This window comes from Dromiciops gliroides, chromosome 3 (assembly GCF_019393635.1).
Source record: "Dromiciops gliroides isolate mDroGli1 chromosome 3, mDroGli1.pri, whole genome shotgun sequence".
Lineage (NCBI taxonomy): Eukaryota > Metazoa > Chordata > Mammalia > Microbiotheria > Microbiotheriidae > Dromiciops > Dromiciops gliroides.
Genome location: NC_057863.1, coordinates 642305231 through 642327867, shown reverse-complemented (window position 1 = coordinate 642327867; position 22637 = coordinate 642305231). Strand labels below are relative to the sequence as shown.

General features: G+C 55.9%; 3 protein-coding genes across 7 annotated transcripts; all 3 read left to right on the top strand.

The window, feature by feature from the left end:
* The first annotated feature begins 262 nt into the window (after nt 1-262).
* Nucleotides 263-4526, top strand: USF2 (upstream transcription factor 2, c-fos interacting). Its single transcript, XM_043994969.1, has 10 exons — nt 263-402; nt 659-705; nt 795-913; nt 1048-1167; nt 1544-1694; nt 2154-2241; nt 2346-2404; nt 3081-3175; nt 3570-3698; nt 3800-4526. Exons 1-10 carry the CDS (start codon nt 332-334, stop codon nt 3890-3892), a joined length of 972 nt encoding a protein of 323 aa, XP_043850904.1. The 5' UTR covers nt 263-331; the 3' UTR covers nt 3893-4526.
* Nucleotides 4527-7285: 2759 nt separating this feature from the next.
* On the top strand, nt 7286-8084 carry LOC122748914 (hepcidin antimicrobial peptide). Its single transcript, XM_043994970.1, has 3 exons — nt 7286-7446; nt 7696-7755; nt 7836-8084. The coding sequence occupies exons 1-3, from the start codon at nt 7360-7362 to the stop codon at nt 7938-7940; spliced, it is 252 nt and encodes an 83-aa protein (XP_043850905.1). The 5' UTR covers nt 7286-7359; the 3' UTR covers nt 7941-8084.
* A 3498-nt stretch (nt 8085-11582) lies between these two features.
* On the top strand, nt 11583-22256 carry MAG (myelin associated glycoprotein). Of its 5 annotated transcripts, XM_043996611.1 has the most exons (12): nt 11583-11713; nt 13242-13326; nt 13549-13627; nt 13900-14268; nt 15484-15780; nt 16214-16471; nt 17278-17538; nt 18446-18733; nt 18923-19019; nt 20481-20580; nt 20876-20917; nt 21690-21827. In XM_043996611.1, the coding sequence occupies exons 3-11, from the start codon at nt 13582-13584 to the stop codon at nt 20906-20908; spliced, it is 1749 nt and encodes a 582-aa protein (XP_043852546.1). In that variant the 5' UTR covers nt 11583-11713; nt 13242-13326; nt 13549-13581; the 3' UTR covers nt 20909-20917; nt 21690-21827. The 5 variants fall into 5 exon arrangements, with proteins under 5 accessions (XP_043852546.1, XP_043852541.1, XP_043852543.1 ...); XM_043996606.1 differs by lacking the exon at nt 20876-20917 and having other exon boundaries at nt 21690-22256; XM_043996608.1 differs by lacking the exon at nt 20876-20917 and having other exon boundaries at nt 11600-11657; nt 21690-22256.
* Nucleotides 22257-22637: the final 381 nt, after the last annotated feature.

The following is a 22637-nucleotide window of genomic DNA, read 5'->3' as shown; positions in this document are numbered from 1 at the left end:
GCCGTCGCCCAGGCCGGGCGGGGAGCGGGGAACGGGGAGCGGAGCGGCCGCCGCGGCCGCAGCCCCAGCCCCAGCCCCAGCCCCAACAGCAGCAGCAGCAGCCGCAGCAGCAGCAGCAGCCTCGGCGGCGGCGGCGGCATCTCCTCCTCACATGACCCCACTGTTTGTCCCCGTGATCAGCGCGAGCGGCTCCCGTGTCTCCTCCGTCCCCTCCTGCCGCGCGGCGTGAGCTGCGGGCTCGGGCCCCCCCGGCCCCCCGCCCCTCCCCCTCCCCCCTCCCCCTCCCCTCCCCTCCCCCGGGCCCCGCGCCCCCCCCCCCCCCGCCCCCCCCATGGACATGCTGGACCCGGGTCTGGACCCCGCTGCCTCGGCCACCGCTGCTGCTGCCGCCGCCGCCGCCAGGTAAGGGCCCCGGGCCGGCCACGCTCCGGAGCGAGCGCACGCCGGCCGGCCGGGCCGTGCACAAGATGGAGGCCGCGGGCGGGCGGGGGGTGCAGGGGAGACCCCTCCGAGCTTGGGGAGGGGGTAGGCGGGGGGGGGCGCCCCTTCCCGCCCCTGGCCCCCGCAGGGCCCGGGGAGACCGGAGGGAGGTGGGGTCCCCGCGGGGCGCCCGCAGCCCCGGGCCCCTCCGCTGACCGCTGTCTCCGCGCCCCTGCAGCCACGAGAAGGGACCCGAAGCGGAGGAGGGCGTCGAGCTCCAGGACAGTGAGTGGGGACCCCCGGGGGGCGCCGGGGGGCGCGGGGCACAGGGAGGGGGCGCCCGGGGCGCTGAGCCGGCCTCCCTTTGCCCCCAGCCGGGGAAGGGCCCGGGGCCGAGGAGCAGACCGCGGTGGCCATCGCCAGCGTCCAGCAGGGGGCGTTCGGGGAGCCCAACATCCAGTACCAGTTCCGCACAGAGAATAATGGAGGACAGGTGAGGGAGGGGCGGGCCGCGCGGAGGGGGGCCGGTGGGGGAGGGGGGTGCGGGCCCCGGGCCGGGCTGGGGGCCGGCGGGCCAGAGCTCACCTCTGCCCAGCCCAACTCGGTGCCCTCTGCTGCCCCCTGCAGGTAACATACAGAGTGGTCCAGGTGACGGACGGCCAGCTGGACGGCCAGGGAGACACCACGGGCGCCGTCAGCGTGGTGTCCACAGCCGCCTTCACCGGGGGGCAGCAGGCTGTGGCTCAGGTCAGCGGCCGGAGGGAGCCCCTCCTCCGGGGCCCACAGCCCCCTAGACCGGCCCCCGTCCCTCCCAGACCCTGGAGTCCCTGGAGCAGGCTTGGCTTTGGGCTGGGTTCTGTGACTCCCGTCCCCTGCCCCCCACTCCCTGCTCCAGCCTTGCCCCCACGGTGGGGGGCACGATCCGCAGGGGAGACCCCCGCCCCACAGACCCCACAGCCAGGACTGGGAGCACACTTTGCGGGGATACACGGAGGCGGCATGCCTGCTGATGGAGACCCTCAGAGTGGAGGACAGCGGGAGGGAGGAGGGTGGGGAGGGAGCAGCAGGCCAGGCCAGTCTGTCCAGGGCTGGCTGGGCTCCATCTGCTGCTCTACCCCCTCAGGCTGTGATCCAGAACCCTTTCAGCAATGGGGGCAGCCCTGCAGCAGAGGCCGTCAGTGGGGAGGCCCGCTTTGCCTACTTCCCCGCATCCAGTGTGGGGGATGCCACAGCTGTGTCCGTGCAGACCACAGACCAGAGCCTTCAGGCGGGAGGTGAAGAGGCTAGAGGCCTTCCACTGGGGAGGCACAAGGGATTCTGGGCCATGGGGCAGGAGTGGGAAAAGAGCCTGGGGTGAGTGATCAGGAGGGATGGAACCATCCATAAGCCAGTGGGGGGGGGGGGATGAAGGGAAGAAGGAAACAAGCATTTACAGGGAGGTAGGTGCTGTTATTCCATTTTGTAGTTGGGGAAACCGAGGCAGGTGGCAGTGAGGTGACTTGCCCTGGGTCACCCAGCTAGGAATTATCTGAGGCTGAGTTTGAACTCAAGTCCTCTGTATTCCAGATTCAGGGCTCTCTCTGTTGTAGCACCTAGCTGTCTCACAGCTCTATCAGAAGAGACTGTTTAATTCACCCTCCTCACATACCAGATGAAAAAAGACTGGGGTGTCAGCACAACTGACAGACTTTGAGGGCGATCTCTAACCCTGACCCTAACTCTGCCTCTCCTAGGCCAGTTTTATGTGATGATGACACCACAGGACGTGCTGCAGACGGGAACACAGAGGACGATTGCTCCTCGGACCCATCCTTATTCTCCGTAGGCACAGGCTGCTTGGGTCTCTAGGGGAGCCATGGGGGGCATCCAGAAATGGGGCTGGTAGCTGCCTGCAGAGGGACAGCCGTGTGTTTCCTCTCTTCCAGGAAAATGGACGGGACGAGAACCCCCCGAGATGAGAGGAGAAGAGCCCAGCACAATGAAGGTGAGGTGGAGGGCCCTTCTCTGTCAGGTTGTGGACTGAGGTCCCCCCTCCTCACTGCCCCCCTCAGCAGAGCCCGTCCTGGGTGCTGGCGTCATCCACGTGACATGGGGTGGGGGATGAAGCTGGGGAGCCCAGGCGAGCTGGGGCTGAGGCAGGAAATGGGGCCTTGAGAGAAGGGAGAGAGAGCCTGGTGGCCTGCGGCCTAGAATGGCTGGGCCTCCTTATGTCCCTACGACTGGCCATTCCCAGACAGACAAGCCCCGTGTCCAGTCCTCCCCAGCTCAGGAGGTGCCTGGGGCTCCCTGTCCTCCCCCTACTCAGCAGCTGGGACCAGCAAGCCTTCTCCCCCCAGGAGCCCTCTGCTGCAGGCTCCCTCCCGAGGGCCTCTTTGACAGCCAGAAGAGGACTTAGAAATCCTTAGTGGAACCTCTTGTCTTGCCCATGAGGACCCCAGTGCCGACCTCTGACCCTGAGCCCTGCTCTTCCTTCAAGGCCCAGCTGCAGTCTTCCCTGATGAGCTCATTCCCCCTCCCTGACCTCTCCCTTTATGCTTGGAAGCTCCTCGTGTGCCCCTCAGCCCCAGGAGCCCATTGGAGGGGGGGGTGTTGTCTCTCACCCCGTCCCCACCAAGTCCTCACGAAGCCCTCCCGGGGTGGGAATTCCTTCCTCCCTGTAGTGGAGAGGAGGCGGAGGGACAAGATCAACAACTGGATCGTTCAGCTCTCCAAAATCATTCCCGACTGTAACACGGACAACAGCAAGACAGGAGCGGTGAGAGCTCCTGTCCCTGCCCACCCCCACCCTCCCTCAGGCTCATCCTAGTAGCCAGCATTAAGGTTTGCAAAGTGTCTTACAAGTGGTGTCTCTCCCAGCCCCCCTGGCCTGAGGATGGGAACCCCATTTCCTCGGGTCTCAGAGACTGGGCCTTAGGGACCCAAATGTGGTCAGTCCTTGCCTCAAGAGGCTGAGACAGAGGGACCGGGGGAGGGGGTGGGGCAAGGGAGGAGGTTTATCCTAGAGGGGGCAGGGCAGAATGAGCCTCCCGGGGAGCGGCAGCTGGCTGGGGCGGGGGCGGGATCGAGGACACTGCCAGGCCTGCTTGTTCCGGGGGGCTACCAGCATCTGCGTCTGGGCCAATTGCCGTCTCTGCCTTGGTGTCCTTCAGAGTAAAGGGGGGATCCTGTCCAAAGCCTGCGACTATATCCGTGAGCTGCGCCAGACCAACCAGCGGATGCAGGAGACCTTTAAGGAAGCTGAGAGGTTGCAGATGGACAATGAGCTCTTGAGGCAGCAGGTGAGACCTGCGGGGCCTGGGCCAGGGAGGGGGGCAGAGATCTGGAGTGGGTGGGATGGGGGGGGCTGGGGAACCCACTGCCTGCCTCACCCCCTCCCCAGATAGAGGAACTCAAGAATGAAAACGCGTTGCTCCGAGCCCAGCTGCAGCAACACAGCGGCCTGGAGATTGTCGGGGAGGCGACCCGGCAGTAATGCCCCTCCCTTTGGTCTTCGAGGGAGGGCTCTGACCCCCAACCCTTAGCACAGAGAGGGAGAGAGTCTGCCCCCTCCCCCAGCTGCATTTTTTATAGTAGATTTTTAACAAAAATGGGGAGAAAAAAGCATTTCCATGAATACATCACCCCCCCCAAACAACAGAAAGAACCCCACCGACGTGTCCACCTTCGCCCATCTCTGTCTGTTTTCTCTGACTCTCTCCCTTTTCCCCACCTTTCCCCCAACTTCGATTCAGTCATGACGCCTCATGGCTCCCTCCCGGGCTTCCCTTTCCTGCCTTCACTTTGGTGGAATGGGGCAGGACACAAGGAGAGAGGTTGCTTTCTCCTTCCTGGGCCTGTTCTGCCAGCCCCCCCCTTTTCCCTGGAGGTACAGAGACAGCTGCTAGGAAGGGGGGAAGCCTTGGGTGGGGCCACCCCATGGCTCGGGGTTCTTTGGACTTGGGGCTCCAGCCTCCCGCCTCCGCAGCTCACTTCCCGACACCCTTACCCCTTCTTTGGGTGTGTGTGTGTGTTTTAATTTCTTTATGAAAAAAAAAAAGACAAAAAAAAGAGAAGAAGAGAAAGGTATTTAAACTGCAATAAACTGGCCTGTGCGGCCCCCGCCTCAACTGTTGGTCTCCCTCCCTCCATCCATCCTTGGCTGCAATGTCCTTCCTATTTATGGGAATGGGGGCCGGGGAGATGATGGGGGGTGAAGGACAGGGCTTGGTGTTAGAGGAGGCTCAGGCTGATCCCTGGCCTGTGGTTCAGCCCCCACCCTCACTCACCCAGTGGCAATAACTCTGGCCTTGAGCTCCTCTCCTTACGGAAAGGGGAGGGAAGGGATGATTCCCAGCTTGGCCCGTCTTTCTGTCGCCTAGGGCCCCAGCCCTGGCGCCTCTGTGGTGACCCCTGCCCTCAGCCCTGCCGATGATGAAATCTACCCAGAGGTGGTGGGACAGTCCAGACTGGGAGGAGAAGGGGTGGTCTCTGTCAGTACCCACTATTTGATGCTCCATCTTCATCCGCGGACCTGCCTCCTATCCTTGTACCCCCAAACCCATCCACTTAATCCTCTTTGCTGTCAGCTGCCCTGGAGCATGCTGTAACCCCATGGCCATGTCCTCCCTCCCCGGCCCACGTCCCTAGGGTCATTGCCCCAGCCCTGCATGGGTGGGGACGAATCTGGCGCCTTCAAGTCTACCTGGGTGTTGGGGGAGCTGAGGCCAACCTGGGCAAACAGGCTGGGGGGGACAGGAGGCAGGGCTGGGGCTGAGCAGTGACCTGCTTTCTTGGAGGGGTTTAGACAAAGGCCTCTTTCCCTCTTCCACTGGGATCCAAGACATGGGTTTGGAAGAGACCTTACAACTAACTCCCTCATTTTCACTTGAGGAAATTGGCCCAGAAGTGAATTGACTGAGGTCACATAGGTCTCAAACGGCAGAGATGGGGGGGGGGGGGTGTGTGGATGAGGGCGCAGAAAACTTCCTTTCGTGACACCGTACACAGGAACACTTCACATTCATTTAGTACTTTAAGGCTCACAAAAACCTTTTCAGGAACCCCTGAGGAGTAGGTAATGCAAATCTGTTTACAGAAGAGACTGAGGTTCAGAGAAGCTGAGTGTTGTATCTCAAGTCAAGCATTTATTAAGCACATATTATATACACGGCACTAAGCAGGCACCAAGTGCCGTCACGTCACATCCGGCCACAATTTTTTTTGAGCACCCCCGCCTGCTAGACTCAAGCCCAACACCCCAAAGAGAACTCCTTGTCATCTCCCCCAAACCTTCCCTCCTCCTCGCTTCCCTATTGTGTTCCATCTTTCCAGTCACTCAAATTAAGACCTTAGAGTCCCCCTAAACTCCACACTCCATGCCTCCTATCCAGTCAGTTGCCAGAAACCCATTAGATTAGAAGCTCTTTGAGGGCAGGGACTGTCTTTTGCCTCTGTATCCCCAGCACGTAACTCGGCGCCTGACAGACTGATGGATTTGTAATCAGACGATCAGCTTTGCTAGTTGCCTCCTTTTAGCCTCAGTTTCCTTGTCCTGAAGATAAATGGGGCGGACCAGTTCTAAGTCAACAGCCCTAGGGTCGATTTCCATTCCCACTGCCGGCTGCCTGAGTTTGGGCCTCCCCACTTCTTGCTGGGTCTATCGCGATCACCTACTTGTTCCCCTTGTCTCCAGTCTTCTCTCCAAACCTCCTCCACCTGGCCACCAAACCAGTATTCTTAGAACCCAGTGTCCCTCTCCTGTTAGGCAAGCTTTAGTGGCTTTGTGTGTCTGTCTGCACACTCTACTGTCCAATTAAAAAGGATTACTTGTGTTCCCAATACAGGTGATCCCAGGCTAGTCTCCCATCTCCCTGCTAAGAACGGGTCTTTCTCTTCACACCTACCTTTTGGAATCCCTGGTTCTCTTTGAGCTTCAACCCAAGGGCTTCCTTCCACAGACCACCTTTCCCGATCTTCATTTGGGGCTTATTTATTTAGTTATTTGGTTATGCGTGTATTTCTCTGTAGAACATGTTTTTTTCTGCAGTAGAATGAATATAAACTCTGAGAGTAACAGCTGTTTCTGGTTTTGGCCTTTCTACAACCTAAATTAGTGCTTGCCGTGTAGTAAATGCTTAATAGATGTTTGTTGAAGTCAGTCAGACAGTGTCAGAGCCACCAGCATTCGCACCCAGACCTTGGGAGTCCAAGTCCATTGGTCTTTCTATTGACGCTACGCCTTCTCTCACCAGCTGAGTAAAACTGACCCCGGGATGCAGAGGGAGGGCCGGTGTGAAGATGAGGTTGTCACCTTCTTCCGAGGGGTGAGGATGGTACAGACAGACGCCTTGGCACCCAAGGAGGCTCTGCGGAGGAGAGGGATGAGTGGGGCTTTTTTATTTGGAGGCAAAAGGATGAGGAACTCAGCAAAGGGATTTCTTTGGCTCTGCTCCTGGGTGGAAGCAGGCTTCTCAAGAACTGATCATCAGCTCAATTAAAGACTCTTAGGTTAATTAGAGGAATTTCATCTAGGCCAAGCCCCCTTTATAGATGAGGTCTGAGTCCTTTCCCAGGGACCCAGATGGGAAATGACTTGTTCAAGATTACATTGTGCCAGCAGGTGAATTTGAACCTGGCTCTTCTAACTCCCAACCTAGGGTGCTTCCTTCCCACTGTGCCATGACATGACCCCATGTTTCTGTCTTTGTGTTGCTTTTGGGTCACGTGTGTGACCCTGGCTGCCCCACCCCCTATACACACCTCCTCTGGGCTGTGGGTGACACAATCATTTGTTCCCCCGGCGCTGTGTTCCCGCTTATCTCTCCCCCACCCTTTGACGACACCATCTTCTTGGAAAGTAAGTTGGGTCAAAGGGGAGGGGGCTTGGGCCTGGAGCCTCATAAAAGTGCCGGGCTTGAGACGCCGGACAGAACCCTGGGCTACACAGGCACACAGACAGAAATGGCATTGACCACTCAAATCCAGGCTGCTTGCCTCTTGTTCCTCCTCTTCTCTAACTCTGTCTGCTCTTCTGTTCTACCAAGCAAGGTAAGAGCCCATGGGCATGCCTGGCTGGGGAGGGAGCCAGATACCTGGGCTGGATGGGTGGCTGGGGCTCTCTGGGTGCTAAGAGGTATAGAGGGGTGTATTCTGCACACAGGGCAGACTTTAGGAGAAGAGGGAGTGAGTGAGGGAGAGAGTGAGAGTGTGTGTGTGTGTGTGTGTGTGTGTGTGTGTGTGTGTGATGGGGACCCTGGCCTGGGGTCTCCTTCCTCAAGACCTTGGGTTTCTTCACAGACACAGGACCTAGTGCAGACCCCCCTCCAGGAAGCAGCTCCAGCTCACGATGATGTGATGGTGAGTGATTTTCCCCAAGAAGTCCCCCCATGCCAGTCCCACTGTTTTACCCACTGACCTCCTCTTTTTCCCCCCGGCAGCCCCTGCTTCAGAGGACAAAGAGGTTCAACAGCCATATTCCCATCTGCTCATTCTGCTGTAATTGCTGTCACAACACAAGATGTGGCTTTTGTTGCAGGGCGTGACCCGAGCCTGTCACCTCATCTCATCTCGTCTCGTCTCCCTCTTCCCAAATTCCCTTTCCCCCTTCATTTTCTAATTTATTCCCTCCCCCTTTCCCTTCCTGTTGTGACTGTCTCACAATAAAATGGGATGTTTTCTCAAAAAAACTCAAGAATTTTTTCCTCTTTCTTGAACACGCCACCCCAGTCAGTCTCAACTTGTCCCCCCCCCCTCCACCAGGAGCTTGGAGCCTCCTTCCATGATCACTTGTCATCTCTGAAGTTCTGAAAACAGTGTGAGGGAGGCAGGTGGGAAGGGGAGAGTGTGTGCTCCATTCCAGCCCTCGACTACAGTCCAAATGTAAACTGTCGATTCTAGCAGGAGGGGTGGGAATTGGGGGGAGAGCTTCCCTGGTCATTTCTGGTGATGAGGTCTTCCTCCATGCCCTTGTGTTGGAGGCAAGGGATGAAGCAGAGAAATAACTATCCCAATGGGAAAGGTGCATCTCCGGGCCTTGGACCCCTCCCGCACCTCAGTCTACTACTAGTTCCTTCAGCCCCCAGACCCATTCTACCTTCATCTCTCCCTACTCTCTAAACTTTCTGGGTTGCTGAACCAGATCTCCCGGTCCCTAAGCCTGCTTGATCATCTGAGAACAGTGAATTTGCCACACCTGCAGGATGATTGCCCATCTCCCCTTCAATTCCCACTTCCCCACCTGCCCCCAAACCATTGCAGCTACTATTTCTGGGTGGCCCCGGGGCTTAATATCCTCTTCCATCTTTCTCTTCTGTCTCCACAACTGCAGATCACAAGGATCTGTTGTTTCCTATGGTTTATTAGTGATGGAAAAGAGGAGTGTCTATTAAAGAGGTCTACCCAGGCCCAAGCTTGGTGATCCCAACCATCTCGGGTTAGCCTTCCCTCCATGGACCAGGGAAGATGGAAGACGACATCTTTACTTCCCCAAAGCTCTCTGTGGTCACCAGCCCTGGACTCGCTGCACTCAGCTCATTGGCTCAGTCTTCCCATCCCAGGCTCACTGTTAGCCAATCAGGAAGCGGGCTTCACTAGGCGACCTCCCGCAGTCTCATGATGGAATGGATGTGACTTTGGCTTCCCAAAGGTTGGTCTGGGGGTGGGGCACGTATGCTGGTTTGTCCTTCGGAGCCGGAAAAGGATTAGATAATTGGCCTGGGGACAGGTTGTATCTGTCATCCAAGCTCACAGTAGGTTCATCACTAGAAGGTGGGTACCCATGTGAGGAAATTTTCTTGGCCTTGGCAACATACAAAATACATGGTGCACCCCATTTTTTCACAACTCTCTCTGCTGCCAGGGCAGAGACAGAAGGAAACATGGCACATCTTGCTTAGAATCACAATTTAAGACCATTTTACTGAGGAGGGTGAGGAATAGTGAAAAGAGTGTGTACAGCTAGGTGGCGCAGTAGGAGGACCTGACTTCAAATCTGACCTCAGACGCTTGACACTTACTAGCTGTGTGACCCTGGGCAAGTCACTTAACCCCCATTGCCTCACTCCCCCCCCCAAAAAAAAAAAGAAGAAAAAGAATGGGGGGAATATGGAGTCAGAAGTCTTGGGTTCAGATCCTGACTCTGATATCCTACTTATATGACCCTGCATAAATCACTTCTCTGGGCCTCAGGATACTCCCATATGTAAAGTGATTGCTTGGACCTAATAACTCCTTAATCTCATCTTCCTGGGCTGCTATTTCCTCAGTCTGGCCTCACACTAGCTGTGTGACCCTGGGCAAGTCACTTCATCCTGTTTGCCTCAGTTTTCTCATCTGTCAAATGAGCTGGAGAAGGAAATGGCCAACCACTCCAGTATCTCTGCCAAGAAAACCCCAAATGGGTTCATGAAGAATCAGACACGATTGAAATGACTGAATGATGAAAATAGTTAAATAGCTTCTGAGGGCCCCTCCTATTCTAGATCAATCACTCTAATTCTATTTATTAGGGCAGGTGTTTTATAACACTTATCAGACTGTAAACTCCTTGAGGGAAGAGACTCATTATCTTTGTATTTTGTCGGGAACCTGGCATGGTGTGTTGACGACAGTAGACAATCCCTTGTTATCTGAGGCATAAGTGGAGAGCAGAGATACTGTGGTCTTACCTTGGGAAGCAATAGTTATGTTTCTCCACCTGTCCCTGAGAAGGTAGACAATTTGTATCACTGATGAAATACGGTCATACCTTGGTCCTTTCTCCAATTTCAGCAAATAGTAGCCGCCTTAGGAGGTCTGCCTGATGGGAAATGAAAGTAAAATCTGCTACCTCTGCTCTGAGGCTGAGGCTGAGAAGCCTGTCCTTTCTCTTCCTTCACTCCCTCAGGGAATCTGCCAAGGTCAGCCAACTCTCGGTAGGTGCAGACATCACCCACAGGAGCATGGAATTACAGCTGGAAGGTAATCTAGTATAATCCTCCCATTTTACAGAAGAGAAAACTGAGGCCAAGGGAGGAGAAGCAGGCTTCAAACCCTGGCTGACGTCTTAATGCTACTCAGGTGCTTTTTCCCTATACCTGATCTCCACACCTCCCAGGACCCTGGCATCTGGCCTCCCCTCAGGGACCCGGGCAGATGACCCTCTCTTTCCTTCTCGGGCCTCGGGAGTTCATCCCTCCCCCCTCCCCAGTTGCTTCCTCAATGGGTCTTTGTCTCAGTCTCGGGGAAGGCACGGGCAGCGTCTGACATCATGGAGCCGGAGGTGGGGGTGGCAGGACCGGTTCCTCCCCCCCCCCTTCCAACTATCTCCTTTCCTCCTGGGAATTCCCATCCCCTCACTCAGGGATTCCCTCTTGGGGAGATAGCACCCCTCCTCCCTCCCTGACTTTGGGGTTGGTGGGCAGGATGGGGAAAGCTGTAGTGATATTCAGGTTGGCTGGCAGGCTGCCTGGTGTCCTGGCCACTGGGACATACAATGATAACTACCTCTACAGTGGCCCCCTTTGGAAGATTGAGGGCTAGCGTTTGAATGGGAGAGCCAGCTTGGGCGTGTGTGTGTGTGGGGGGAGAACAATACGTATCCAGCCAACATTCCCATAGCACTATCACACACATGATGTCATTTGCCCCTCATAACAACAGCTTTGGGAGGTATTTCCACTTTACAGATTAGGGAAACTGAGGCTCAGGAGCCAGGCCTGACCAGCATCCAGGTCTGGTGTTCTTTCTACTATCCTATCATGGACGGTGATGGGTACTGCTTTTCCCCGAGCCTCTGGGAATAAATCACTGCTGGTCCTCACCCATACTGCCACAGAATGCTGGTGACTGGGGCCCTGGGGGGCAGCAATGAGGGCTGCAACCTGCTAAGGATCTCACTGGGGAATGAGGTTCGAGATGGGGAGGAAGCAGGGGTAGGGGAGTAGAGATCGAGGGAGAAACAGGAGAAGCCTATAAGCCATCCTTTCCTCCACACATCTCTACACTCATGTAGGACCCAGGCATCCGGCAGCCCGGCCTGAGCCCCAGCTGTGACAAGGGCTCTTTTGTACCCCCCCTCCCTGGGCAGGGAGGAGCTGGGTGCTGGAGGCAGGCGGCCCCTGGCACCCTGGGTGTGTGTGTGTGTGTATGTGTGTGTGAGGGGGGAGGGGAAGGGCTGGTCCTCGGAGGCCTAGACCCTGGGACAGGGGAGGGGGAACTGGATGGGTGGACAGGCTGAAGCTGAGGGGACAGGAGAGAGGTCAGCGCAGTGAATCCTGAAGGCAAGGGAGCAGGGGCCCGTCTGATCTGGATCGATTAGGCTGGGAAGGGCTCTCAGGTCGGGGAATGGACTTCTTGGGCAGGGAGTCATCGGTTGGGGGTGGGGAGCTGGGGGATAACCAGGGCACCCAGGAAGCCGAGGGGGATTGAGGGACGGGGGCAAGGAGAGAAAAAATAACAAGCCAATGGGATGCTTGGGTCAGGACCCAGTCTGCCTCTTGGGGGTGGGGGCGGATGTTTGCAGACGCCTGGACATGTTTCTACCTCCACTCCTGACGGTCGGTGTCTGAGGGAGCCTGTCTGCCAGTCTGGATGTCTTTGGGGGGGTTGCACAGGCGTGTGTGTCTGTGAATCTGTCTCTTACTTCAATGTGTTTTCAGGAGCATGAGGGCTTCCTTGGTCAAGACATGGGGCTAAGGGCTGGAGCTTCTCTGTGTGGATGTCTGTATGGGTGTGTGTGTGTGTGTGTGTGTGTGTGAGCTGCCTCTCCACGTGTCTGTCTCTGTATGCGTGTGTGGGTATATAAAAGGGGTGGGAAGAGGGGGTCTGGCCATGATAGGAAGACCATAGAATCTGGGTCTGAATCTTGGCTCCGTTACTTAGTAGCTCTGTGCCTCAGTTTCCTCTTCGGAAAAAACGAGGAGGTGCCTTCCAAATGCTATCATCGTAGGGCATGGCAGAGTTTAGAAAGGGACCATCGGGACTTCCAACTTCAGGGACTTCCTTTCCCCCCCCCCCTCCCACCTCAGGCAGACAGCCATGCTCCATTCATCAGTGCTGGGTGTGGGGAAGAAGGGCTTTCTTTCTCACACACCTCCTATCCCAGAAGCCCCCAGGGGAGAGGGGGTAGCAGAGCCCCCAGATGGAACAGCACTCCTTTGTGCTGGGGCCAGGGGCCAGGCCCTGGCTGGGGGGTGGGGACATCGGGGTCCGTGGGGGGGCAGAAGGCGGCAGGAATGCTCCCGGCATTTGGGGAATGTCAAGTTGGTGAAACGGAGTCATTGACGGGATGGTCGCCATGGACCCAGGCCCCCCCCCCACTCGCTCACGTCTCTCGGGTCCCACCTCACCTCCCACTGTGGGACTTTGAGGCTTTCTTTTCCCTTGCTCCCACACTTCCCCCGTCAGAAGTGTGGCTTCCTTCTCGCCTCCCCCCTGCCCCGTACCTCCTCCCATCCAGTCGGAGCATTGGGGTCTCCCTCTCCTCTGTCTTTCTTATAGTGTCACCTCTCCCCACTCCCTCCCACCTGGGGGCCTCCTCAGGACTCTCCCTGGTGTTTGGGGAGGGGGGGAAGCAAGGGCTGTCATGATTCAGGGAACTGTTTCCACCCCCTCACCACAGTCCCAGCTGCTGCCAACACTGAAGAGGGAATGTGTGTGGGGGCCCCAGGCGTCCGGGCACATGGGGCAGCCAGATACTATGGGCCAGGGGAGAGGTAACTGGCTGCCAGGTCCCATTTGGGGGGGGGAGGATGAGGAGGGGAACATGGAGAGTTGAAAGTTGGACTGGCCAGCTTTTGGGCACAGAGGATGGGGAGCAGATTGCTTTGGGCTTCTCTTCTCCATTTTCCGAATTTTCATTCCAGGTCGGCTGGCTCACAGCTTCAGTTTGGAATAAAGGATTTTCTCAAGACTCAACGGGACTCGTGAAGATCTGATCTCTAAGGCAAGGTGTGTCTTCTTCCTGGCTCCCTCCCCCAACTCTGCTCACCCTGCCCGCCAGCAATTCCTCCACTCCATCCTCCTTTCTGTATCTGCAGTGCTGTGCCCAGTGCCTTACATATGGTAGATGCCCAATCAATGCTTGTTGGATTAAATGGTCCTCCTTTTCAAGGATCCCTTTAAGACCCTTGGGACACCTGCCCTTTTAACCCTTTCCTCTCCAATCCCCAGCTGCTGCCCTCCCAGTTCTTCCTGGGGAGCACCATGAGGTACCTCACTGCCCTGCCCCTCTTTTGGATTATGATCGCAGGTAAACGCAGGTAAAGGGAAATGGGGGTGACTAGATTACTTAAGGCCTTGAACCCTGGGGGTGGGGGTAGGCGTGGAGAGCATGAGGCAGAGCGATAGGTCCCTGAAGAAGAATATAGGACTGAGATGTGTGTGAGTGAGTGAGTGAGCGAGTGTGGGTGTGTGTGTGTGTGCTCGCGCACTCACAATTCCAGGGTAAGGATGCCTGAGTCCTAGAAAGGAAAGATGTGGGACTGGATATGTCTCCAGCCTGGGTCTCCTTCCTCCCCAAAGCCTCAAGGGGTGGACAGTGGGGAGCCTGGATGCCCTCATCCATCTCAGCCTTTGAAAGGACTTGTGTCTCCATCCCGTGCCGATTCGATTTTCCGGATGAGCTGCGGCCTGCTGTGGTCCATGGTGTCTGGTACTTCAACAGTCCCTACCCCAAGAACTACCCCCCGGTGGTCTTCAAATCCCGGACCCATGTCGTCCACGAGAGCTTCCAGGGCCGGAGCCGGCTCCTTGGGGACCTGGGGCTCCGAAACTGCACCTTGCAACTCACAAACCTGAGTCCGGAGCTAGGGGGAAAGTACTACTTCCGAGCAGACCTGGGAGGTTACAATCAGTACACCTTCTCTGAACACAGCACATTGGACATCATCAGTGAGTAACCCACGTGGGGGCATGTCTGAAGGTGAGGGTCAGTCCTGGGGGGCCAGGGGACAGTTTCCCAGATAGACCATCTTCTTATCCCCGACTTTACAGAGGAGTGACTTGCCCCTTACATGCCTGCATCAAGGTGTCCATCCTAGACTGTAGGCTGATGTCCCCCCACCCGAGTCTGTGGCATTCCCTCCACCCTGAGCTGGGGGCATGTGTAATTAGACCCAAAGGGATCTCTAGTGGAAGTAGGGATTGTGTTGGTGAAGGAAGTAGGTTAGTCAGTCGGTAAGCATTAATTAAGTGCTTACTGTATGCCAAGCACTGAGGGTCCCAAGAAAGGCTAGAAACAGTCCCTTTTTTCTTTTCTTTTTTTCTTTTTTTGCGGGGCAATGAGGATTAAGTGACTTGCCCAGGGTCACACAGCTAGTAAGTGTGGCCAGATTTGAACTCAGGCCCTCTTGAATCAAGGGCCGGTGCTTTATCCACTTCGTCACCTAGCTGCCCCCAGTAGTCCCTTTCTTTAAGGACCTCCCCTCTAAAGGGGGTCAGGAATCATGAAAACCAGACTGGGGTCTTAGCTGGTTCTCAGCTGGGAAGTCCATGCTCTGCCTCCTTTCATCTCTTCCCACCCAACTCTCCAGCCTCGGACCCCTTGCCTCAATCCCAGAATCTCAAAAGGAGTCAGGGGGAGGGGGAGGGGTGGCCAGGAGATGTCAAACTGGCCAAGCCAAGACTGACTTTAGACCCACAGCCTGGTTTCCATCACTGCTGTTTGTTCCTTCCCAGAGGTCCTACACCCAGATTCCCTTAAGGCCCATGTTCTTCATCACCACCATCACTGTTGCCAAGTAACAGATTTCCCAGACCCTGGACCACCACATGGTCCCAGTCCAAAAGAAGGAGTTACCTAGATCCATCCCTGACTGGGGTGGCATGAAGGGGGACATTCGCTTATAGTCTGAGACAGACCAACCAATACAAATAGAGATCTCTGTCCAGGACAAAGTCGTGGATGCCCTGAACCGAGAGACAGATGGACAGGGGATGGGAATGCTGTGCTAGAGAAGGGGTCAGTGCATGGGTGGTGTGGGTTTAGGGAGGGGTATGTGTATGAATGAGGAAAGAGGAGGAGGAGGAATACCTCGGGAGACTTGTTGGGATAGTGGGAGAAAAGTTATGGGTGCCTCCATCACTGACTCCCCCCAACCTGGACAGACGCGCCCAGTATCGTTGTGCCACCTGAAATTGTGGCAGGCACGGAAGTGGAGATCAGCTGCATGGTGCCCGACAACTGCCTGGAGCTGCACCCGACGCTGAGCTGGCTGGGCCATGATGACCTAGGGGCTCCCGCTGTGCTGGGCAGGATGCGGGAGGATGGGGGTACCTGGGTGCAGGCATCACTGCTGCACTTTGTGCCCACCCGAGAGGCCAACGGGCACCGGCTTGGCTGCCAGGTTACCTTCCCCAACACCACCTTCCAATTTGAGGGCTACGCCAGCCTGGACATCAAATGTGAGCTTGAAGACAGACCCTGGAGGTGGGGAGGGCAGACCCCGAGCCTTGAGGGGTCCTGAGGTATCAGAGTCTGAAGCAGGAAGTAGAAGCTTTTCCATGAATTCCTGGGCCCAAGGGAGAGGGGGGGAAGATACCTGGGGTTTGTTTTGCTTTTTTGTTTTTGTTTTGAGGGACAATGAGGGTTAAGTGACTTGCCCAGGGTCATACAGCTAGTAAGTGTTAAGTGTCTGACCATGGATTTGAACTCAGGTCCTCCTGAATCCAGGGCCGGAGCTTTATCTACTTCACCACCTAGCTGCCCCCTGGGGTTTGGGAGAATAATGGTGGGATCTGCAGATTGGATGTCTGGGTCCTGGGAGAGAAAAGAGACCTTTGGAAAAAAAAATGTCCGAGTGTCCTAAAGCTTCTTGGTGTCTGTCCCTGCTCTCAGACCCCCCTTTAATCGTGGAGATGAATACATCCGTGGAGGCCATAGAGGGGTCACAGGTGAGCTTGCTCTGTGGGGCAGACAGTAACCCAACCTCTCTGCTGACCTGGATGCGGGATGGGGCAGTGCTCAAGGAAGCTGTGGCCAGGACCTTGACCCTGGAATTGGAGGACCTGACCCCTGAGGAAGATGGCATCTACGCCTGCTTAGCTGAGAATGCCCACGGGCAGGACAACCACACCGTGGGACTCAGTGTCATGTGTGAGCTACCCCCTCTCCCCCCGAACCCTCCCCATCACTGGCTCTCCTTGGGGATGGGGATGGGAGCTGGGGAGACAAAGAGAGAAGAGGGCAGGGTGAACTGGCCAGTTCAGCTGGGGGAGGATTAGGGATTGGCTCATCCCTTAGCTCATAGGTTTTCTAAGGACATTAAAGGATGATCTTGGGTTGAATTGCAGCTGTCACAAGAGTTAGAAACTTAAGGGGCTAGGACAAAACTAGTATTATAGGTTAGGGGTAGGTTTGTAGTTATCCTAAAATTAGGTACTGAATTAGCATCTGGGATCTGGACAAGGTTAGGGCTGGGTTTCTGATTCCCAGGGAATAGTGGAAGTGTGTGTGTGTGAAAGAGAGAGAGAAAATGTGTGTGAGAAAATGTGTTTGTATGAGAGAGTGTGTGAGTATGTGTGAGAGAAAGTGTGTGTGAGAAAGTATGTGTGAGAAGATGTGTGTGAGAAAGTGTGTGTGAGAATGTGTTTATGTGTGTGAGAAAGTATGTGTGAGAAAATGTGAGAGAAAGTGTGTGTGTGAGTGTATGTGTGTGAGAAAATGTGTTTGTATGAGTGTGTATGTGTGAGAGAGAATGTGTGTGTGAAAGTGTAAGAAAGCATGTGTGTGAGTATGTGTGTAAGTATGTGTGAGAAAATGTGAGTGTGTGTGTGTGTGTGTGTGTGTGTGTGTGTGTGTGTGTGTGTGTGTGTGTGTGTAGAGGATGGGGCGGGGGGAATCTCAGCTCTCAGGTCCTCCCTCTGCTCCCGTGTCCCACGCTCTTTCTCCACCATTCTCAGATGCTCCCTGGAAACCTTCAGTGAATGGGACTGTGGTAGCGGTGGAGGGTGAAGCGGTGTCCATCCTCTGCTCCACACAGAGCAACCCGGACCCCATCCTCACCATCTTCAAGGAGAAGCAGATTCTGGCCACGGTCATTTATGAGAGCCAACTGCTGCTGGAGCTGCCAGCTGTCACCGCCGAGGATGACGGAGAATATTGGTGTGTGGCTGAGAACCAATATGGTCAGAGGGCCAGCGCCTTCAATATCTCCGTGGAGTGTGAGTCCCCTCTTCCACCCAGCTTGCCTTCCCTCCCTGCTGCCCCTATCGCCGGGGACCTGGGGATGGTCCCTGATCAGTGTTTGAGCCTGGAATCCAGAGGACATCCTACTGTGGTGGTGGATGGTGGTGGAGATAGTGTTTCTACTGAAGAGGAAATAAAACTTCCTTTAAAGGGAGTGGGAATGTTAACTAGAGGAATCAGGGAAGGCTTCCTGTAGGAAGTGGCGCCTGGATTCTAAGGCGTGGAGTTTAGGAGTGAATGCAATCCGAGCGTGTGGACTAAGTCTGAGAAGCCGACCCACAGGCAAACTAGGCTTTAAATGCTGAGCTGAGGAGCGCACATTTTTATCCTGGAGGTAATGGGGAGCCACTCAAGAAAGCTTTTAGAGCAGGGGAGCGAATACAACCCAAAGGTCAAGGCGGTTGCCTCAGTCACCGCCCCCCTGAGAATCAGCCCAGCGAGCTAACATTTGTTCTGACTTCTAGTCGATCCATTCAGGTTGAGGCCATGTCACGGACACTTTTTTTTTTTCAAGCACACTCTTAAGGGCAGTTTGGACTTCTCGGAGCCCCACCTCTTTCATATGTAAAATGAGGGGGTTGGTTCCGATGACCTCCAAGGTCCTGGACTTTCCAGCTCTAAGATTCTGTGACTTTTTTCCTGTAGACCACAGGGACTCGTCAGCAGGAGGGGAAGTCGAGTCAGACTTGTATTTTAGGAAGATGAATCTTCTTGGTGGCCTGGACAGGCTGGGCTGGGGTGGAGAGAGTGGAGGCAGGGAGGCCACTTGGGAGGCTAGCTCCCGGTCCTTTCCACCAGCAGGCTCGGGAAGGCTTCTTGGAACCTGGTGTTAGGGAAACGTCTGGCTCTCTCTAAGCATCGCTACCGTACCTACTTTTGCAGTTGCCCCCGTGATCCTCCTGGAGTCCCACTGTGCGGCGGTGAGGGACATGGTGCAGTGCGTCTGTGCCGTCAAGTCTAATCCAGAGCCCGCCGTGGCCTTTGAGCTGCCATCCCGAAATGTGACTGTGAATGAGACGGAGCGGGAATTCGTGTACTCTGAACGGAGGGGGCTTGTGCTCACTAGTATTCTCAGCCTTCGGGGGCAGGTGCAATCCCCACCCCGAGTGGTTTGCTTGGCTCGGAATCTCTATGGCTCCAAGGCTCTGGAGCTGCCCTTCCAGGGAGCCAGTGAGTAAGCCAGATCGGGTGGCGGTGGGAGGCAGGGGGAGCTTTCTGTCCCTTATCCACGAGGGATCAAAACCCCAGCCTTCTCCCCATTCAGCCGAGGGCTGTGCCCCTTCCCAAACTCCCCCTCCGGCCTACACCTTCCCGCTCCCTCATGGGCCTCCGGCTTGTTTGTTTCTCTCCTGGCTATAGACAGACTGATGTGGGCAAAAATCGGGCCGGTGGGAGCCGTGGTCGCCTTTGCCATCCTCATCGCCATCGTGTGCTACATCACCCAGACGCGCAGGAAGTGAGAGCAGGGGGTGGGTGGGCAGGGGGCAGAGACTCAATGCCCCCTCGCTCCTGTCCAGGGCAGGGTGGTGGTGGCTTCTAGGAAGCTTGGGAACACGGAGGAGAAGGAAGGTGTTTGGTTCTATATGACGTTGTTAATTTTCTCGTTAAGGTCCCTATGTGTACAGTACTATGCTGTACGTTGTTAGGAGGGGAGTAGAGGAGGGAGGGAAGATAACCCTTGCTTTTAGGAAGCCCCCATGGGAAAGTCAGGACCTCAACAAAAATAAAGCCAGCCAACTCTCAATTGTTTGCAATACAGAGGGGAGATTTCGCACAATTAATCCTGAAATCCTAAACTGTCTTGAATGCATTCATTTAACAAGGCATGTTAAAACACCTACTCTGTACAAAAGTGGGTGCTAGGCAATCGGGCAAGACAAAATGAAAACCTGTTCCTAGGGGCAGCTAGGTGGTACAGTGGATAGAGTACCAGCCCTGGAGTCACCAGGACTGTGCGACCCTTTGCCTAAAACAAACAAGCAAAAGGCCAGTTTCTAGCCTCAGGCTGTTTCCATTTGCCATTGACTTTGATAAGGGAGTTCGGGAGGAGGGAAAGAGTCCAAGAAAAAGTTTCCCGGTTCCTACCTGTAACTTTTACACTTTCAGTCCCTACCCTTAAAACCTGGCCTGGCCAAGTGATTTAAACCCCATCCACTTACTTCCTCCTGGCTTTTATTGGATATCAGCCCCAGATCACCATGGCTCGTGAATCAGGCCAGGCCCTGAAGATGGGCTCAGATGGGTGGAGCCCATGGTTTGGCCAGCCTCCTTCTCGTCCTCGTGACGTCTGGGGCCAAGATAGAGCAATCTGTTTCCTCTCACCACTTACCACCAGAGGGAGAGGGAGGACGGCTGAGGGCAGGCAGCCAGGCCTCCTGGGGTCCAGGGAAATGACTAGAGGGAGTGGATATTCCCAGTACCAAAGCAGAGAGCTCGCTCTGTCACAAAATGAAATCTCCCAAGTATCCTGGTTGAGGAAAGGGGAGAGCTGTTGACCAGGACTGGGTACAGATACGTCTTTGGGCATGGGAGATGGTCGGCTTCCTCCAAGCCGAGTATCCTCGGTTCAGGAGAAGACAATGGAGCTGGCAGAGCTGTAACTAGGAAGACACTGAGGGGGCAGGGAGGGGACCCACACACCGCTGCTTCTTATCTCATGGTGCCCCCCACCCCACCCTGGGCCGAGTCGCTGCAGAGTAGCACCCCAATACCCCACAACCTCACCAAGGGTGTTATTGCTGGGATCCCCCTTCTCCCAGGGCCTATCTCACCTTACCCCAATGACTACTTCCCCACACACCCACCTCCACTAGCTGTTTTTGCCCCAAGTGAAAATCCTCCTAATAGCTCTGGGAACAGGAGTGGGGACTAGAACCTGGCCACAGGGGTAGGGGCCTGATGGGTACTGCCCTCACAGGAAGAACATGACTGAGAACCCCGGCTTTCCAAGTGGGGAGAACCCCCCTGTTCTGTTCAGCAGTGACTTCCGCATTCCAGGGGTGCCTGAGAAATCCGAGGTGAGGACTAGGGAGTAACAGATATGGGCGAGGGTTTGAGGAGGGGGTGGCAGGGGAAGTCAAGAACTAGATTGCAAACTAAGGGTTGAGGAGAAGGGGGCGCTGGAAGCCGGGGGAGGAGGGGAGTGGGAGATGGACAACACAAGTCGTGTGACACGTCTGAGGGGCCAAATGGCTGGATTTCGAGGGGAGCAGGGGATGGAGCCTGGGCGGTGCCCCTGGGGGGGCAGGGGGAGGGGCTTGTCTGTTCTCCCCTGGTCTCCCTGGACTGTGACTCCGTTTCCTTCTCTAATAGTCCAAAGAGGTCTCTACCCTGGAAAGTCACTGAGCGCCCCAGGTAGGTTGCCTGCGGCCTCAGTGTATCCGCTTCTGGGACCCCTTTATGTGTGCGTGGGTGCTTGTGCCTCAGGAGTTTGTGGATTCCTAAAGGTTAAGGAGGGAGGGAGGAAGAGAGGGAGGGAGGGAGCTGGATACAAGTCGTGCCTGTTCTCTCCTCTGTCTAGCTGCCGCTTCTCACTACTGTCTTTGTCTCTGAGCTCCCAGTTGGTATTGTCAGTCATCACAATGTCCTAAGCGTTCCCTATGTATAAGGCTGTGAAAGGATGTAGGGGGGCTATGAAGGAAGGAGGAGCCATTGTCTCCACATAAGGGAGTCACCCCCACTCCCCACCTCGACCCCTCAGGCGGGACTGGGGTAGTAAAAGGCCAGGAACATACACAAAAGTACGCGGCAAAGCTAAGCTGCCCAGTGTTGGGCACAATGCAGTTGTTGAGGGCAGATCCAAAGGCTTGCTGGAACAGGGGAGGATCCTGAGCTAGCAGAGAGGTGAGGGAATTGTTGGGGGCCAGAAATGGAGGCCGCAGGCTGTGGGCTGGATCCTGGACCAGCACAGCAGAGGTGACACTTTGAGGAATTACAGGAAGTGGGGCTTGGTGGGTAGAGGATGGGGGTGGGGGGTGGCTGGAGAGTCTGGCTTTGACTCAGTGAGCAACAGGAAATGAATGAAAGGAGAAGAAATGCAGCAAACTCTTGGCAACCCAGGCAGAAGCCAGGAGCTGGAGATGAAGGGAAGGAACTCCCCCTATAACTGGTGGTTGCCCCCTCCTAGAGTGAGAGGCGCCTGGGCGCTGAGAGGAGGCTGCTGGGCCTTCGAGGGGAACCCCCGGAGCTGGACCTGAGCTACGCCCACGTGGACCTGGGGAAACGCCCCACCAAGGATAGCTACACCCTAACAGAGGAGCTGGCTGAGTATGCAGAGATCAGGGTCAAGTGAGGGGCTTAGGGGCTGCCTGCCTCTTACCCTGCCCTCAGGATCCCCTACCCCAGAATCTCCCCCTACCACAGCCATGTGTGGTTTCTAGGGCTGGCTTCTGGCTCCTCTTCCTCTTAGGGCAAAAGGAGGGGGGAAGGGAAGGGAGGGGAGCGGAGAGAGGAAGAGGACCTAGCGGTCTCACCTCCCCCTCCCAAGCCCACCCTTCTCCTAGTTCCTGGTCCTGCCCTCTCCCTCCCCTCATCATGACTCCCCTCTAACCTCCATCCACCTTGTTCATCAGTCGAGAGGGGAGTTCCTGTCTCTGTTATTTATTGCCCCCCTGCCCCCCTTCTTCCTTTCTTTCTCCTGTGTGGCCCCAGGATCTGTATGGAGGGAACACTCAATAAATGTCCTTGAGGCCACCTTCTTGCTCTGGGTTCCATGATTCTCACCCTTTCCCAGGGGTTTGGGGAAAGGGGTACCGCCAACTGGTGCCACCTGTGTAGCAGAATCAGTACGGGGGGGGGGGGGGAGGGAAAGCCGAATAAAGAAGAGATTCGCAGTGCCCACAATGGGGAGGCTTCTTGACCCTGCCCTTAAGGAGTTCCTGGACTTGAGGAGACAGAGGAGGGGGAAGATAATAGGGGACACCCAGTACTGGGCTGGGCATGGAATAGCACTTCCTAATGACATAGGGTCTGGCCCAACCAATCAACAAGTGTTGACCAAGTAAGTGCCGGAAACTGTGTTGGGTGTCAGAGAAGCCATGCTCTCGAGGAGTGGGAGTGAAGTTATGGAGACAGA

Bases quoted from the DNA above. Each gene is read 5' to 3' on its own strand.
- USF2 (XM_043994969.1), top strand. From the start codon at position 332: ATGGACATGCTGGACCCGGGTCTGGACCCCGCTGCCTCGGCCACCGCT. The intron at 403-658 runs GTAAGGGCCCCG...GCGCCCCTGCAG, and splicing joins GCTGCCGCCGCCGCCGCCAG to CCACGAGAAGGGACCCGAAG. The intron at 914-1,047 runs GTGAGGGAGGGG...TGCCCCCTGCAG, and splicing joins CAGAGAATAATGGAGGACAG to GTAACATACAGAGTGGTCCA.
- LOC122748914 (XM_043994970.1), top strand. From the start codon at position 7,360: ATGGCATTGACCACTCAAATCCAGGCTGCTTGCCTCTTGTTCCTCCTC. The intron at 7,447-7,695 runs GTAAGAGCCCAT...GTTTCTTCACAG, and splicing joins CTTCTGTTCTACCAAGCAAG to ACACAGGACCTAGTGCAGAC. The intron at 7,756-7,835 runs GTGAGTGATTTT...TCCCCCCGGCAG, and splicing joins CAGCTCACGATGATGTGATG to CCCCTGCTTCAGAGGACAAA.
- MAG (XM_043996606.1), top strand. From the start codon at position 13,582: ATGAGGTACCTCACTGCCCTGCCCCTCTTTTGGATTATGATCGCAG. The intron at 15,781-16,213 runs GTGAGCTTGAAG...CCCTGCTCTCAG, and splicing joins CGCCAGCCTGGACATCAAAT to ACCCCCCTTTAATCGTGGAG. The intron at 16,472-17,277 runs GTGAGCTACCCC...CACCATTCTCAG, and splicing joins CGTGGGACTCAGTGTCATGT to ATGCTCCCTGGAAACCTTCA.